Source organism: Talpa europaea, assembly GCF_964194135.1.
Source record: "Talpa europaea genome assembly, chromosome: 10".
NCBI lineage: Eukaryota > Metazoa > Chordata > Mammalia > Eulipotyphla > Talpidae > Talpa > Talpa europaea.
In genome coordinates, this window is record NC_140077.1 from 75,906,135 (window position 1) to 75,924,426 (window position 18,292).

Below are 18,292 nucleotides of genomic sequence, written 5' to 3' on the forward strand. Positions count from 1 at the left end.
AGGGACAGAGTCGCGTGGGTTAGGATGCCTGTAGAGTCTTGTGCTACTTAGGAATCTGAAGAGCAAATACTTGGGCCCGAGTTCATTGCACATCCCTGATCTGCAGAGCCTGAAACTTCACCAGGGAGCTCAGCCTTCAGAAGTGGCAGGAAGCAAACTTTCACACATCACACAAGCAAGATTTCATAGTCTTTAGGATCCATCTTAACTGATCCCAGAGCTACTGTCCCCAGGGTATTAGACTTCGCATCACAGGCTTCCTTATAGCTGGCAACTTGGACTTTGGCTAATTTCTTAGATGACTCTGAAGGGTTAGGAAACAGGAATGCGCATTTAGTGGACGTTAACATTTTATTAGCTGAATGAACTTAAGGGCCCAGGTCTTGTCCTTTTATTTTTTTAAACCTAGTGGCTGGCACTCAGTAAACAATAAATGTTTGTTGAGTAAAGGAATATAGACTATCAGATCTCCGGGCAATGTTTGTAAAAGTAGAGTCCCTCTGGGAGGCAGATTTTGGCCACCAAATCAAACTCCTTGCGCCTTATATTCTGAATGGGAGTATCTCATATGGATGTCCAGTCTCTTGTAAATGAATACTCACTTGTCAAAGACATTAGTAAAGGCCAGTTAGGGATTTTGGATTCAGTCAGGCAAAGTGGCTGCTGTCTGAACAGGGCAGTGAGGGGCCAGAAGGCCACCAGGCAGAGAGTTCTTTTGTCGTTTCCTGCAGTCCATGGTGAAGGTCAGAGTAGATCTTCTGTCCAGATGGGTGATATGCTGGCATGCCTGGGGTGGGCAGGTAAGCTCCTGGGAAGAATGTGGGCTTTCTCAAAAGGGATGTCATGTTCCTGTGAGACATCACTCTTTCAGAGCCAGTGATTCATGTCTCAGAGAGCCCCAAGGATGCCAGAGATAGTGCTGTGGCAGGTGTCTGGGTGGTGCCTATGAGATGACATCAGATTCTCCAAAGGAAACTCCACTTGGAAAAGCTAAAGAAGCCCAAGTTGGAAAAGCAGCTTAAGCATCTCATGGGTATCTGAGGAGATGGAAAAAGGAAACAAAAACCAAAAAAGAAAAGGAAAATAAATAGGTAAATGGGAGGGGAAAAATAGAAACAAAACAAAAATAAAAATATAAAACTAGGGTTTATTGACTTTCATGCATGTTAAATTAGAAGGCGGAAGACAGCTGGCGGGCTTTCTCCGAAGGCTGTAATGTTATTTTTGTGGTCTGGCGACTTCTTCAGCTGGCAGCTGTCTTGTCATCATCCCCTATGTCATCCAGAGGGCAGCAGCGGGCAGTGCGCGCTTTACCTTGGCAACTGGTTCCCTCTCTCCCGAGTCATCGTTTCCATTTTTTAAAAATCTGTTTACAGGTTGATTTAAACATTTTTTTAAACCACATGCTTCTTTTTCTGGGCTCCAGCCAGATCTCTGGGAGAAGAGTTGTTGGCAGTGGTGATGGAACTGGGGAGGGTCTGAGAAAATCAGGGGAGATTCTGCCTCCCTCAGACTTCCCCATACAGGACTGTCTCTCTCAGAGTTGTTCTTAAAAATCAGTTAGGAACTACTGCAGGTTTGATTTTTTGTTGTTGTTGTCTTCTGAACTCCTCCCAAGAAAGCCCAGGAGTTTTTAATTGAGACAAGAAATCAAGAGAAGAGACCCAGAATCATCTTTTCCCCAAAGTCATATGAGGAGACCAGTAAATGTATGTAGGGGACACAAGTTCCCAAGCTCCACCCCACCAATCCTTCTGAAAGGTGCAGCACCAAGAACCTGCCCCTCTCCCTTCACCTCCTCCTCCCTCCTGCTCTCTCCTTCTGGAGAGCCAGGAGGGGGGAGAGGGGGAGCTAACGTGGCTGACGCCAGCGTTCTGCTGTCCGGGGTGACAGTGACTGCTGGACCTTCAGAGCGTGGCCTGGAGGTTGGGGTCCAGGATGGTTTCTCGATCTGGAGACTCAATGTAATTGGCAGCTTCTTGAAGTTTCAGCAGCATGGCCATCTAGAGAGGGGCAAAAAGACAGATTAGCGAGGGTTGGGATTCTGGGTCCTGCCCACAGGAGGGAGACATAAAAACAACATTGTAGTCTTATCCTTGGTTTATAAGTGATTCCCAGTCCAGAGTGTTTAGAGGTGGTTCGTGAAAGCCTCGATGATTGCTTTTACCCGAAATGTGGGCACAGTGACACACATTTGACAGCCTCACAAGATCAGATGCCACCTGTAATGCCAGAAACAACAAGACCACCTTCCAGGCCTTCCAGGCATTCCAGGCCAGTGGAGGCTGCACAGCTGCTATGATTGCGAGGATGTGGGAAGTGCCCAAAAAACACCTCAGGCTGACTTCTTCCAGTAAGATCTTGCCCAACTGAACTGAAGCAGCCACAGGAGGGTGTCAGCAAAGAGGCTGGTATGTCCTGCTTGTTTGGTTCATATTCTTACTTGGAGTCACCCGACTCAGGTCTTGGCCCGAATACATCTTGCTGGGATGCATTATTACTTATGTTAAGGTAGGCCACAGATACCCCATCTTTATTTATTTATTAAGTTATTTTATTTTTTTTGCATAGAAGAAATGGGGTGCAGGCCAGAGGCATAGGGGGTATATGTGAGAGGATTCCCCAGAGACTGAGTGGGGAACAGGCAGATCTACTAAATACACTGTTAAGGGGAACAGCAGATGAGACAGGAGAGGTCTGCTGCACCATATGTCAGATACCCCATCTTCATAACACAGGACTCTCTGGTTGTGGAGTTCCTCATTGGCCTCATGCTCAGCTCAGCTTGTTAATTCTCCAGCCTCCAGGTCCCCATCTGGGTCTGCCTGCAGAGCTTGATTCTATAACATTCTTAGGTTTACTTTTGGATGGCTTCTACTCACCAGAGGGTCTGAGTCCAGAGAGCTTGGGGTACTGTCCTTGACTGTCCTATCCTCAGGAGGCGAGGCAATGCTGTGGGGGCCCACAGTGGGTGGAGGCAGGTGATACAGCTTGGACTGGTCCTGTTGGGCTGAGGGCCAGGGAAGGGTGTCCCGGACCCACTCCACTGGGTCTTCCCATGCAGCTTTCTGTCCATGGACCTGGAGAGCAGACATGTGGTTACTGGGAGAAGAATCCAGAGATCAGAGGTCTGTTCATGGAGCCTCCTGATGGGGCTGTGTATTTTCTCAAATGTAAAAAGGCCTTGAGGCTCTGATTCCCGTGGAATTTTCTTTGAGTTTCTCAACAAGGGAAATAAGGTGGTATAAATTGGTAAAAAAAAAAAAAAAAAAAAAAAGTGGCAGACTGTATTAAAACAACCTGCACATACCTAATATCTCAGCATTTTTTTTTCAAGTTGGAAAGTTTTCCATTTTAGTGACAACAGCCTTTCAAAATTTTTTGACTTTCTTGAAAACAAATGTTATCTGCATAGAAATGCTTAATTAGAAATCTATTAATGACAATGCAAAATTAAATAAAGTAGTAATTTCTGGACTCGATCTGTAGATAGTATCTCTGGAAACTTGCCCTGTCATCAGGAGATGTCTGTTACAAATGACTTTCATGGGAAAGACATGGCCAATAGGGTCCAGTCCTGCATCATAACTCACTAGTGCTGGAATGGGCTTTGGTGAAAATTATGCCTTAATTTGCAAGTGAGAAAACTGAGGAGGTTTTTGAAAAAATACAACATCTTTTGCACCATACAACATCTTTCATTTCATCTTTAAAAACAACCCAGTGATTTAGACACAGCAGAATTTATTATCTGTCTCTCTCTTTTTTAACAGATGATAATGCTAAAATAGGTTAAGCAGTTTGGCCAAAATAATATGTTTATTGTAGTTAGTAATAAGCTATGGCTGTGAGAATAGGGCTTTAGCATTCTAGCTCCATTTTTTTACCATTTGCTCTGTTCCCTGGAAAGCAGTCTGAGTTTGGCGAGGCGGTAGAAGGCCTAAAACTGGAGCCACTGCCCCTGAGGCTGTGGTCGTGGAGCCATTTGCTGAATGGTGGCAGGAGCCAAGAAAGCGGCTCAGTCTGTCCAGCACCGACTCCATCTGCCTGGAAGGGAACCTGTCCAGTCTCAGCAGCCCAAGTCTATTACTGGAGAAGCATTTCTACTTTGGGAGATCAGGTCAGGGGCAGCCTGACCTTGGAGACGGAGTCCAGGTCAGCTCACCTTGATCCCGTCCTTGGCGCCTTCCTGCAGGTAGGGAATGATGGAGTTGTTCCACAGGTCAATGAACCAGGTCCGGAAGTCCTCAATGCCGATGGGACAGGACAGGAAGAAGCAGGGGCCTGGGGGAAAGGATGAGGTCAGGAAGACGGCTGAGAATCCAGCTCTTCCCAATCTGCTGCCGCTTTTGCTCCTTAATACCAGGCAGAGGGGTCTGATAACCCTAGACTGAAATTTAGAGTTGGGCCCTACTGACACTGCTGACAGTGGGAGCTGCCCGCTTGGCTGGCCGTTTCATAAGCAGTGCTTCACCCGGTGGAAATGAGCTGAGGAACTGAAGGAGAGCTTGTCAATTCCCTGGTAAATACTTTCCCTCCATTTAACTGCGAGCAACTTCCCCCATTAGCTGGGTCAGCTTTACCCAAATCATGGTAATACTCATACTTCAGTGGTTCTAAATCTGAAGCTACGAGACTTGCAAGTCTTTTACATGCTGAAGGCTCTGGAAAGAAACAGGAGCACCCCCAAGTGGCAACGTAGAAAAGGGAAGTTGAACCCCAGTACCGATGAGGAAGTCTGAGGTGCTGTGCTTCTCAAGGAAGGTGTGGAGATGATACCACAGCTTCGGCACCCAGTCGAGCACCCGCAGCAGCTCCTCCTTGTTGGCGTTGATGTCGCTGTCTGATTCCACCAGCTTCCTCCGCAGATAACGAACCAGGAAGCCATTGGCTGGCTCCACGTTGTTGGAAAAGGTCAGCATCCTGCCGCCAGATGGGAGAGTGGGGTTAGAGTGGCTGTGGGCACTCACTTCTGCCAGCCTGCCCCTCCTCCTGCCTGCCTCCCACAAGAGCCTGCTGGGTCTCCCTCCAGTAATAGTGGGCTCAGCTGAACTCAGGGCAGTGGCCTGGGCAGGCGGAGCTAATTCTCAGGTCAGGGGCTTGCTGCAGATAACTGTCCAACCGCAGTAACCCGCATGAGGCTTGGGAACAGAGACCTGGCCTCGAGCGGTCTAACTGCGTCACTAGCAGTGCAGTCCTTTCCTTCTCTCAAGCTCCTTCTCCACTCGGTAACGAAATGGCAATACATCTACTCTTTCTTCTCAGTCTAGAAGGCTCTGATTAGTTCTCACTCTTGTTATCTGCTGCCCCCTGGCCAGATCCTGGGATCAAGCTAGTCTATTGACTCTTGCAGTGTGTCAGAAGTTTTGTCCAGGGCTACAGTTTTTACCTGAAGCTCAAGTGCAAGCCATGATTGGGTGTCATTTTTACAGGCTGGTTGGTGGTACCTATAATATAGGGACTGTGGGAAGAAAAAAAAAGATTCATTGTTAATGCAACTGCTTTCTATGCACACACCCAGTGGACAGCTTGTAGCTTGGAGTGGGCAGGCTCTCTCTCTGCCGGGGAGGATGTGCGGGCCCTGACTCTCACTTACCACTTGTGATACTTGCAGGTGAGCGCCCCATTGACCAGCTCGCTGATGGAGCCTGCTTCACTCAGGTCGTCCAATAGGATCACCAGGGGGACGTCTCCAATTCCTGTTTCCCGGTCTATCTGGTTGGCCAAGTTGGAGAGATACAGTTGCAGATCCTGGAAGCAAAGCCGGGGTGTGTCAGCATCAGGAACACTGAGCACGCACCAGCCTTAGGAGGAAGGGTTTTGAAGATGCTCTGCTATTTCTGGGTCCCCTGGGCCTTTGGTTCCTGCATGACACACAGGACATTGACCGTGGAGGCTGACCACCAGAGACTGATAAACAGAGGCCTCACAGCCCCTAAAGTGACCCTCTTACCAAGTGGTGCCTCCACCCTCCCCAAAGGTGGGGGACATGTGCTATTCCCTAAAAGAATTTTCTCTGGATGGCGCCATGCCTCCCCAGGTGGGGAGAGCCTGGATCTGAACCAACTCCAGAGTGTCGGCATGTGCTTAGGGGACAGTTGGATTCTAGCCCATCATGGTACATTTAGCTCCAAGTGCCTCTCCCCAGAGAGCCCTACATCTGAGAGTGATACTGAAAACAACAGCCAAGGGGGAGGAAGTAAGGGTCGGGATGGGACTGCAGGACTGGCAGAGAGTAAGGGGAAGGCGGGGCATGCAATTCGGCCAAGGATCAACTAAAGGGAGAGGAGTTTGAAAAAAAAAAAGAAAAAAATTTAAAAACTCATAAAAAAGGGAAAGGAACTTAACAGAGGCAAGGGCAAGGCTGGAGAGAAACTGGCTTCAGGGAGGGAGGAGGACGCCAGGGGCCTGGGGGAGCTGCGGGAAGGCCTGGGCAGAGGTGGGCAGGGGTCTCGGCACCTTGCAGGACTGCTGGTGCATGTTGAAGGTGCTGACGATGCCTTCCGTGACCTCACGGCCCGAGCGCTCCACCAGGTACTCGGCCAACCTGTTGGTCAGGTAGGTCTTGCCGGTGCCGCTGGGGCCCGAGAGGACGAGGCGCCGGTGTTTGAGCAGGAGGCTTATGTAGTGCTGCATCATCGGCTTGGGGATCAGCGTCTCAAACACCAGGCTGTCGACGCATTTCTCCTTGAGACCTGAACCCCAGAAGGCACAGTCTTGACCGGGGCCCTGCGGGTGGCCAGGCACCCTGCAGGCTTGCCTGTCTTTACCTGGACGCCCACTGAAAAAACTCAGAGCCACTTGCTCATGGTTCCACAGGGATCCCAGAACCCCTATGTTTAGTAAACACAGATCTTATTTTCAGGGACATGCTGTGAGCTGTGTGTGTGAGCTGCAGGTTCGTGGGTGGAGGGAGAAGCCCAGACTTGGCAAACATTTCTCGGGGAACCAAAGTGCCCCTGGGAAAAGCACCAACACTGGCTCTTAATCATCGTTTTAGATCCCACGATACTTAAGCAAGTCAGGGTCTTAATGTAACTTCTCGCTAAATTCCTGTTGAATGAATGTATGTTGACTGATCTAATATCCTCTTCCTTCCTTCACCCCATATCACTGCAGCCCAGGCGACAGAGACTGACCTTTGAGGGAGACTGATATGTTATTGACACCTCGGCGGCAGGGGGGCATCTCTGGGGGCTCGGCCTCCAACACCCGTTTTACATGGCTGAGGCTGTAGCCGTGGATGGACTCGGTGCTCAGTCCCAGGGTGGAGGCTGGGTCCATCTTCGAAATATAGTCCTGACAGAGAGAGAGAGGATGGTGAGGAACAGCGGGAACACAGAGATGTAAAAGTCACCAGAAAAAAGAATATGAGAGGGAAGGAAAGGCAATGCAGGATAGGGAGGACGAGTTTCCTATTCAGCATTTCTCCATTAAGCATGGACGGTCCCCATGACCCAGTGCTGGGGTGGGGGTGGAGAGTGGGGGGCATCACCCCAGGGGACCCTTGCCCCGAGCGCCTGTAGCTCTTTACCTCGAACACTTGGAAAACAGCCTCATCCAGCGTCTTCCAGTCAACTTTTCCACTGACCTTGCTACACCCCAGGAAGAATTCTTGCTGCTTCAAGTCCTGCAAGGTCATGAGAGAAGCACATGAGGCCCAGTGGGGTCACTCCAAGAAAGGAGGGGCTATAGGCCCGAGGAGCAAGCACACAGGTTGGGGGCGCTGCAGCACCCAGATTTTGGGGGGATAAAAATGAGCATTCACCGGCCCTCCCTGAGGCTCCTTACCCCTTTGATGATGTGCTGCGGGGGCATCCTCACCACCACCCGGAGCGTCACTTCCTCCTTTGGCCCACAAGTACTGATGCCATCCATGGGTGAGAGGTCTGCGGGTGGTGGAAAGGACTGTTGGTGTTAGGGCACCCGCAAGCTAATCCTTTCCAGTAACTCTGATTACCACCAGGAGGCAGCCCGAGACAAAAGCCCTCTGTTCAGAGGGTTAAACCTCTCTCTGTGTTTCCTGACAATGACTGGAGGCGTGTTACCTCCCTGACCTAAGAAGATGCCACTAGGGAGGGTATTGCGGGGACCCCTCTATTCTCTCTACCCTTGTAGGTTCTTCTCCCCAACAAGTACCTGTGTCTGCAAGGCTGGGACTGAAAGAATGGGTGAGCGCCAGGCCCAGCGAGCGGCGAGGGGATGATAATGCCGAGGACCCAGGGGCCTGCCCTGGAGTGGAGCCCGAGGAGGGACCCGGGGCGACCTTCAGCCGGTCATTCTCCGCCTTCAGCAGGTCCACCTCCAACTGTAGCAGGGACAAACAGGGTCAGGTAGTGGGCGGCCAACTCTCAGCCAGCTGCCCCTTCCCACCACGCTCTGCCCATTACTAACCTGCATGTTGTGCATGGTCTCCCGGAGCTGGTCCAGCTGGTGGGCAGAGTTGAGGGCTTCTAAGCGGATGTCTGTCAGCTTCATCTCTTTCTCCCACAGCTCAGAGCGCAGCTCTGACACCTCCTTTTTCTCCGGCTCCTCCTCCTCGCTGGCATGGAACAGCCTTGTATGGGGAACTGAGTGAGCAGGGCCCCTGTAAGAAAGTGAGAGTCAAGCCAGGCCGGAGGCAAGTGTGAGAGTGACGAGATGGCCCGAGGCCCAGGTGATGGCTGAGGTTTCTGCTGCCCCCACGCTCAATGGGTAGAGAGAGGAAAGGTTTCCTCTGCCCAAGGGAGGTCTAGAGTGGGGTGTCTTTTATCCAGGGTCAGAGGGACTTTCTGGCAGCGTGGCCAGCGACTCGCATAGGTGCCAGGCCGAGTGGCGGGTGGCACAGTCACTTACTCAGTGACATCATTGCCCACAGAGGACGAGTTGGAGGACTTGATGGAGGGTGAGGCGGTCTCCGTGGAGCCATGCTGAAGCTTGGGGGATGAGGGGGCCGAGGAGTCAGGGGTGGCAATTTCCTCAATATCGGAGTATGAGGAAGCTGACTTGGGTCCCTTTTTTATACTGAAGGCTTTGTTGAAGGAACTTCGAAGCTAGAAAAAAGCAGATCCGGGTAAAGAGACATCAGGCTCCACATGGGATGGGGGAGGATGCTCGGGACCTCTGAGACAGAGGTACAGAGGCAGGGGATTCGCTGGCTGGAATTAAGCCTTGCTCTTTAAGGCTTCAACGAAATATGGACAGAAGAGTTGCCTAGAAATTAGCGCTGAGAGAAAGAGTAGAATATTGTTTGCTGCTATGACAGGCTATGGGAATTTCTTGGGTCTTTTCTCTTTCAGGGGGGAACTGAGCCCCCAGAGGTCACAAGGTACACCTCTCAGTGATCCAATTCCACCTGCTCCAGCAGACCAGCAGCAGCTCAGTCTAGGATCCAGTTCACTTAGGGCCTCGGGACCCACCTCTGACCAGGGCTCACAGCCCAGAATGCGTTCACGATGCGTCTATCAACCAGAAACCAACCACGCGATTCTGCGGAGTCACCAGGAGGAGTGGCAGCGAGTTTCCCGTGCTCAGCACAGGATGGTTTACATGACCACATGAGGCGCTTTCTCTATTTCCACTCAAATATCCTAGGATAAGCAGCGATCCCTCGGAGACCTTGAGGTGTTATAATCTGCCCCCAGCTGTGTGATCTTAGGTGTTGACGAGCTTGGCTGTTAGGGAGGTGAGCTGGAGATGCAAACCAGGATCCTGTCCCGCACCCACTCACATGCGTCCACGCGGCATGCACACACACACAAGGACACGGAGATGGCAGCAAGAGACAGAGTCAGGGGGGTCGAAGGCTGTCGGGGAGAAAGGCAAACCAGGTCTTTGGGACAGTGAAAGAAAAGGAGGGAAAATTTGAGGGTGCTCTTTTGAAATGTCTCTCCTAGAGCACAGGAGGGCTGACAGGATGGCTGGAGCTGGTGGGGTGTGTTGGGGTCTCTATTAGCTGGGACACGAAGGAGGACCAAGGCTGGCTGCAACGGGCTGTGAGAGAGAGCACGTGTGCCACTAGTGTGTGTGCGGGGAGCGGTCACACTGAGCCATTAGGTTTCAGAAGTACTGAAGGAAGAGCCCAATTCTCTGTGGAGATGAAGAACTGAGGCTGAAAAGGCCAGAGAGTTGAGTTGCCTGAGATTGAATAACTAAAGGGGGGCGTGGGACTAGAATTTAGGCTTCTTAATTTTTAATCCAACAAAGGTACAGAAAGAGGTCCTGTGACCAAAATCTGCCAGGAACGTCTCCTAAGATCATTAAGACCCAGAGTGAGAGCAGTGCTGTATGAGGGCCAGTATCCCCAAAGCAGAACTGCTGGGAGATGCTGACTGCGGTCATGGGGAGGATTCAGGCAACAATGGATCAAACCAAACGAGGCAGGACTCGTTAGGGGCATCTGAGAGCTCCTGTGTTGATGTGCACTATAGAGAAGGCGGTGCTTATCAATTTTGATGACATCATTTTTAAATATGCATCTCAGTAGACTCGTGGAGAACACACTTTGGGAAATGCTAAAGAATCAAATTTAAATATATATTCTGGCATTTTAGGCCCATCATGAATATACTCCACCCTTCTCACTGAGGGCTCTGGCCAGACTGATTTTGTCCTCACCCCACTGCTCCCCTTCTGACCAGACAGTGTCTTTGCAGATAGCATCCTCACACCTTCTTCTCTGTCAGCCACAATCCCTTCTCGTTTTGCTTTTTTACCTTCTTTGGGGGGATTCGCTGCCTTCTCTAACTTGTCTCTCACCTATGAGCTCCCTAGCACTCATGGCCTGAATTGAGCACGTTGGCACTGCTGCATTATCGGTGTCATATGTACGATGTGGCTCCCCAGCAATTCTGCAGGACTCTCAATGACGGCGATTACAGACTCTCATTTTACATCCTTCACAATATCTAGCACAATGACAGAATGGGGGAGAAGTAGCCCCCGGTGAGTGGTTTGTGTAGGAAATTCCGGGTTCACTTCGCATCTGTCCTAGACGAGACTCTAATCCCTGAAATGTTTTTGGAATTTCATGGATGCTCAGAGGGCTTCAGGCTTTCGGCTCACTTACAGGGGTCCCGCACTGGATCACAGCCTCACCTGGCTCTGGCTCACCCTACTCTGGAGCTAAATCCTCAGGCGGGACCCAGACTGAACTGGACCCTGGAAAAGGTGGTCAAAATAATGTCCATCTGCCAGTGACTTTCTTCCTTTTTAGACTTATAGTTTTGATGGGATGAAAAATAAGAAAGCTTTTTCTGGATAGAAGGAGCTCAATTTGCTTTTTGTCGTGGGGGAAGACAGGAGGGAAGAGAAGAGGATTTTGTTTGACTTTCCCACCTGGCCCCCAACCAGGCCACTCCTCTGTCCTCACGTGGGGCAGTGGGATGGACCATGCAGTGGAGTGAGTTAGGAACTCTGGGGTAGTGGTGACTGTTAGTTTTATGAGTGGCTGTTCTTTTTTTAGGGGGAGGGAGTTGCTCTGGAAATAGGGAGGGTATGGCAAAGGGAAAGAGAAAACAAGGGAGAGGAACTGGGTCTCTTACCTCATAGACCTGGAAAAAAATAGGGATTTGAAGTCAGCATTTTGAAGGGGGGGAAAAAAAAAGAAGCAACACTTAATCACTCATTTCACACAGCAGGTACCTATCTGTGCTACACCAAGATTTGTGGGCCCATCTTACTGAACAGGGGACAGAGGAGCGAGGGGGTCTCCATTTGGGGGTCTTCTTACCACAGGCAACAGAGGAGCTGAGAGTGCTTTAGATCTGCCTAAAGGATTTCAGAAAGGTCACCCAAAGTCAGAATAAGGTTATTTGGGGAGAAAAACCAACAACTATCTCTGGACCAAAGAATGAATGGCTTTGTTCATAAAATCTCTCCAGGGTATAGAAGGAAGTGGGTGAGTTGCGGAAGGGGGCTTCTAGGTGTTCACTTTTGGATATTTCTTGTTTTCCTTCTGTTGCCAAATATGTATGACCTGGTTGGATGTATGGAGAGCCCACGGAGAGCAGAGGGGGCCCGGGGACAAGCGGGGATGACAGGGAGAAAAGGAAAGGTTAGCAGACCTGGCTGTGAGCAGGCTTCAAACTGGGCTTTAGCACTAGAAGGACTCTATGTTGGCCAATCCTGGAAAGCTCTGTTGCCTGCACTGAAGTAGATGTGGTCCATTAAGGTGCTTCTATGTGGTCCCCTCCCCAAAATCCTTTACCTACCCAACTCTTCTTTTTCTTCTTTTTTGCGTCAGCATCCTTGCCACTGCCAATGCTGGAATGGCTGGTGATGCTGTTGAGGCTCGAGATGCTATCAGAAGAGTTTTGTCTCTTGATCCGCAGTTCTAGGGAACAAGTGCAAGTGGAAAGAACAAAGAAAGCATGAGACTTATGGTAAGTCTAGCTGCAGAAGGTAGAGGAGAAGAGAACTAATCAATTCCCAGGTCCATGTGATTCACTTTTTGGATCATTCATTCAACACTGAGAGCCAATTGTATCAGCATAAAGAAAGTTAAGGTAGAAGTTACTCCTGTTTGGGCCTCCCTGGTGGCACAAGGCTTAAAAAGTCTCAGAGCTATCAAGCTGTTGCCAGCCACTGTGGCATGAGTTCGATCCCCAGCCAGGGAGCTGACCCACATGGTGCAGCAGACCTTTCCTGTTTCCCCGCTGTGCCCCTCAGCAGTGGATTTCAGTAGCTCTGCCTGTTCTGCTCCCCACTCTGTCTCTGGTGAATCCTTTTACCCCCTGCACCTCTGGCCTACACTCCAGTTCTTATATGCATAAATAAGTAAAAATAAATTTTTTAAAAATTCCTATTTTCAAGAAACTTCCAGTCTAGCAGGAGAAAGAGCAGTGGCACAAAATAGTAGACTCAGACTGAATGGGTCTCAAAGAGCTCGACTAAGGCTGGCCCTCTACAGTTTTAGGGAGACAGCAACCGGCAATTTTTCATGATTTCCTTCAGCCATATACTTACCTGGTGATCCAAGGCCAAGTATACTAACCATGTGCCCTGTATTTAACCTAAATGAGCTTTAGTTTTCTCATCTGAGGGGTAGAAAATCTTTTCAGCCCTTTGAGAATGTCTGTAAAGGCACTAAAGACCCATTAACAAGGGAGATGGTTGAGGGTTGAAACACTGGAATATTGGAAAAAAGCATTTAGGATTGAAGAAAAAGAACATGCAGAGGCCCTGGGGAACACTGGACAATCTGGAAAGGATATGTTGTAAAATTGAACAATCTTCAAAAAATTAGGAAGCTTTTCATGGATTTTTAATCTGGTGCTATGTATATTTATTATCTATTGACAAATAAAATCAAGTTAGGCATCACTGCTTTAAGTATTAGCTCTTTGAAAGTTCCAAGAAGTCCTCAGGACCAAGCTGAAGCTGGGTCAATAGGAACTGAGGATAACATGAAAACTCATGGTAAATAACATGAATTATTTATTCAGCAGATATTTATCTGGAGGGCAAGGTGTCCCAGCGAACAACTCGGCAGAAATAGCTCAGTATTCCGCATCTATCATTTATGAATTGTGTTTGGGCAAGCTACTTGTTTTCTCTGATCTTATTCTCCTCAACTGTAAAATATACTTTAGAGGATTGTTACCTAGAATAAATGGAATGACAGAAATATATAGCAAAGAAATGTATTCTCCTGAACTGGTTTTTCTGAAATGTTTCAAAAATGCAGAAAAACTTAACACAATACAATGAATACCCACATGGCTCCACCTAATATAGCACTTGTGAATATTTTGTTAAATTTGTACTTGCTCTCTCTTGTTCCACAAATGCACATACATAGACATTTTCTTCAAGAACTTGAAAACAAGCTCTAGACAACTTGACACTTTACTACTAAATGCATCAGGATGCACCTTCTAAGAATAAGGATGTTATCCCACAACTTCATCACACCTAAGAAAATGAAAGGTAATTCTTTGTATTGACCATCTAGCTCATACGCAAGCTAGAATGATCTCTGATCTTAAGTGGCATGATTGGTTCACTCTGGGGCTACGTGAAGGAAACACTAGCACAAGCAAGACCAGTTAGGAAATTGTGGTAATAATCTAGGAGGAGAATGATGAAACCTGGGCAGTGATGATATGGAGAAGGGACAGAACCGAGATCTACAGAGAAATCTATAGAAGTAATATCTGTATTAAATTGATGATAGAGGAAACTCCCTGATGGCACAGGGGTTAAAGACAGCGCTATCAAGATATCACTAGCCACTGTGGCACAAGTTTGATACCCCGGCCTGCCTGGGAGGTGACCCACATGGTGTAGCAGACCTATCTCACCCGCTGCTTCCCTCAGCAGTGTATTTCAGTAGATCTGCCTGTTCTACTCCCCACTCTGTCTCTAGTGAATCCTCTCACACCCCTGCCCCCACTGCCCCGCTGCCCCATACCTCTGGCCTGTACCCCAGTTCTTATATGCATAAATAAATAAAATCTTTGAAAAAGAAATTCAACCATATAAAGACCAAGGACAGGCCAAGAATTTGAAGAGATATTTCTCTATGAAGATATACAAATGGCTAAATTAAAGCACATGAAAAGATGCTCAATAGCTTTGCCTATCGGAGAAATTCAAATCAAAACCACAATGGTATAGCACCTTGTAGTCACTAGAATGGCTGTAACAAAAATGTACTAACAAGTGTTCATGAGAAGGTAATTGGAATCCTTAGACATTGTTGGTAAGAGTGTAAAATGGTGCAACTTTTTTGAAAAATAGTATGGTATTTCCTCAAAATGTTGAACAGAGTTATGATATGGTCCAGCAATTTTATTCCTAAGTATGTATCCAAAAAATTGACAGAATTCTTTTGGATATCATGTCACACAACAAGTGGCACATAGTATTCACAGCAGCATTATTCATATAGGCAAAAAGTGAAAAGGACCTAGTGTCCATCAACTGATGAACAAACTGTTGTCTATCTGAACAATGGAATATATTGAGTCATAAAAAGGAATGAAGTATATGAACAAACCAGGATGAATCTTGAAAACATTATGCTAAGTGAAAGAAGCCAATTACTGAAGACCACATATTATATAATTACAATTATATGCAATGTCCAGAATCTGCAAGTCTATAGATATGGAAAATAAACTAGTGGTTAATAGGCACCTGGGATGAAGGAAAAAAGAAGTGATTACTATGGTGTGTGGGTTTCTGATTAGAAGGGTAAGAATGTTCTAGAATTATACAGTGGTGATGGCTGTGCAACTTGTGAATACGCTAAAAATCAATGCTTTAAGAAGGTGGATTTTATGGTATATGTAGTAGCTACAGGATAAATATGTAGTCATAAGAAAAAAAAAAAGCTGACTAACTGGAGTCCTGGGAAATAGCAGGACTTGAGGGTTAATGAGAGGAAAAGGCGTGGATTCCATGAGGGAATCACAGTAGGAAGAGACCAAGATGGGAAAGCCAACTCAGAAGCTAGATGGAGTATTTCATGAAGGAGACTTTAGCAAGAACAAATCTCTGAAATATTGGGAAATTGGCTTCCTGTCTCTCTCTGTCTCTGTCTCTGAGTTATTTCTTGAGCACCTAGTGTATACCTGGCAAGGGGGTGAATGTAAATATATATTCTGTGATTCAATACAACCAACTTCTGGTTACATTTTATAGAGGTAACATGAAATAAGTACTAAAAATTGTATTAGATGTTGGAAAAATTGGGGTCTCCGGTGACTTTAATGGAAGCAGTTTTGGCTGAGTAACAGTGACAAACAAAACTAAAGGGGTTAGGTGTGAAAGGAAAATGGATAGGTAAGTTTAAGTGTGAAGGAAGGACAGAAATAAGATTATAATTAGATATAAGGTAAATTATAATTAGAAATATGTGAAAGAAATCAAAAGATCACATATTATGAGATTCCATTTATATGGAATGTCCAGCATAAGCAAATATGTAGCAGTAGAAAATAAATTAGTGGTTGGCAGGGGTGGCAGGGGGGTAAGGGTGGAGGAAATAGGGACCATTGTTTTTCACCTTTAAGATAAAAGAGTCTTTGGTACTTTTTTAAAGATTTATTTATTTATGCATACAAGAACTGGGGTACAGGCCAGAGGTGGGGGGGTGGGTTAGAGAATTCACCAGAGACAGAATGGGAAACAGAACAGGCCTATCTACTGAAATACACTGCTGAGGGGAGCAGCAGGTGAGACAGGAGAGGTCTGCTGTGCCTGTGGGTAGCTCCCTGGCCGGGCATGGAACTCGTGCTGCGGTGGCTGCGGATTGCTTCATAGGTTGCATCTTAACCCCTTATGCTACCAGAGAGGCCCCTCTTTGGTGCTTTTATAAGCAGCAGGGAAGAGCAAACAGAAGAGGTCAGCAATGTAGAAAGAGTGAGTATAGGGTGTATGTTATGTATAATTGTTAAAAGGAGAATCCCAAAGCTCTCAATAATGGGTCACTCTTGGCCAGAAGGGTAGCTCCTTCCAACAAAATGGGAGAACGATAAATAAGGGTTGGATACTCCTTGGTGGCCTAGGGGTTAAGTCTCAGCACTACCACCACGGCAGCCCTCTGTGGAGGCCTGAGTTCAATCCCCAGCCAGGGAGCTGACCCACATGGGGCAGTAGACCTCTCCTGTCTAGCCTGCTGCTCCCCTAAGCAGTGTATTTCAGTCAGTCTACCTATGCAGCTCCCTCCCCACTCTGTCTCTAGTGAATCCTCTTACCCCCGCACCTCTGGCCTGTACCCCAGTTCTTTTATGCAAAGTTAAATAAATAAAATCTTAAAAAAAAAGATAAATAAGGGTAGGATGAATACAGCTAATGGAGTGGGGAAGAGTCGATGTTCACCTTCTTGGTTGAGTCTATATTCAGAGTGAAGCAAGTCAGGGGCGGAATGAGGGGCTCAGGAGAGGAGACAGAAGATGGGAATCTCCTGCTAGCGGAATCAAAAAGAAAACTGATTACGGAAAGAAAGAGGATAGCCAAGCTCCTCTGAGGCCTGCAGGGTGCGCCATCACGGTGTCTGAGCTTCAGGCTTCCACTCACGTGGACTTTCTCAACCGTTTGGTTGTTAAAGGCAATGTCACTTAATAATGTCATCAGAGCTCCATGCAAACCATGTGAGCATTTTCTCATTAGGAAACTGAAATGAGAATCAAATAAGTTTATATGTGTGTGTGGAGGTACAACACATTTAGGTGAAAACATAAAGCACTAAATGTTTAGACTTTTTTTTTTTTTAATAGAGGCATGTTTTATTTATTTGTTTGTTTGTTTGTTTATACAAGCACTGGGTACAGTCAGAAGCGCGGGAGGGTGAGAGAATTCACTAAAGTACACTGCTGAGGGGAGCAGCGGGCGGCAGGAGAGGTCTGCGCGCCATGTGGGACCCTCCTCCGGTGGCCGGGGAGCAGCCGGGGATCGAACTGGCGCCGCAGAGGCCGCGGGCAGCTTCGCAACCCAGCGCTCAACCGCTGCACCACCGGGGAAGCCCATAAATGTTTAGACTTTTTTTAAGATCCATTACAGGTTCACAGTGAAATTGAAAGGAAGGGACAGAGATTTCCCAGCTCTCCCTGGCTCCCACACATGCACAGTTTCTCCCATTAGCAACATCCCCCATCAGAGGGGGACGTTTGCTACACCTGATGACCCTACACTCATCACATCATCATCAGGCAGAGGCCACCATTTATGCTAGTGTTATTCCTGGAATTGTACATCCTGTGGGTTTGGACAAATGTGTAAGGACAAATGCCCACCATTACAGTACTCAGTTTACTCTCCCGCCCCACTCCGCCTGTTCATCCCTCCCTCTCCTGCCCACCCATGGCCACCGTGATGGACACTTTCACTGTATCCACAGTCATCTTTTCCAGAAGGCCACAGAGTTGGAATCATACAATATGTGGTTTTTTCCAATTGGCTTTTTTCACTTAGTGATAAGCATGGAAAACACCTTAATTCCTTTTCATAGCTCAATAGCTCATTTCATTTTTTTTTAAAAGGTTTATTTATTTATACAAGAGCTGGGGTACAGACCAAAGGAGCGGAAGGGTGAGAGAGTTCACCAGAGTCAGAGCAGGTTGCAGAACAGGCAGACGGAGCAGCGGGTGCTACAGGAGAGATCTGCCACGCCATGCAAGGATCACCCTGGCCGGCCGGGAATCAAACCTGTGCTGCAGAGACTGCGGACAGCTTCACAGCACTGCACTCAACCCGCTGCGCCACCAGGAAGGCCCAGCTCATTTCTTTTTAATGTGGCATTATATTTCATTGTCTGGCTGTCACAGTTTATTCATCCGTTCACTAACTGAAGGACATCTTGGTTGCT

General features: G+C 47.7%; 1 protein-coding gene across 7 annotated transcripts in view; it reads right to left on the reverse strand.

Moving 5' to 3' along the window:
* Window positions 1–1,907: 1,907 nt before the first annotated feature.
* The window catches only part of NAV1 (neuron navigator 1), a gene marked incomplete at both ends in the record, with an annotated part of 168,655 nt that continues 152,270 nt past the window's right edge, over window positions 1,908–18,292 (reverse strand). For 5 of the 7 annotated variants that reach the window (XM_084244935.1, XM_084244934.1, XM_084244931.1 and 2 more), the window contains 14 exons: window positions 1,908–2,003; window positions 2,883–3,080; window positions 4,166–4,284; window positions 4,727–4,923; window positions 5,390–5,461; window positions 5,597–5,751; window positions 6,460–6,695; window positions 7,140–7,299; window positions 7,535–7,630; window positions 7,792–7,889; window positions 8,140–8,308; window positions 8,395–8,587; window positions 8,836–9,032; window positions 12,192–12,313. In XM_084244935.1, coding sequence (XP_084101061.1) covers window positions 1,908–2,003; window positions 2,883–3,080; window positions 4,166–4,284; window positions 4,727–4,923; window positions 5,390–5,461; window positions 5,597–5,751; window positions 6,460–6,695; window positions 7,140–7,299; window positions 7,535–7,630; window positions 7,792–7,889; window positions 8,140–8,308; window positions 8,395–8,587; window positions 8,836–9,032; window positions 12,192–12,313 — 2,108 coding nt within the window. Of the gene's footprint in view, window positions 2,004–2,882; window positions 3,081–4,165; window positions 4,285–4,726; window positions 4,924–5,389; window positions 5,462–5,596; window positions 5,752–6,459; window positions 6,696–7,139; window positions 7,300–7,534; window positions 7,631–7,791; window positions 7,890–8,139; window positions 8,309–8,394; window positions 8,588–8,835; window positions 9,033–11,522; window positions 11,532–12,191; window positions 12,314–18,292 lie in introns of all 7 variants that reach the window. The other 2 variants (XM_084244933.1, XM_084244929.1) reach the window with 1 other exon arrangement.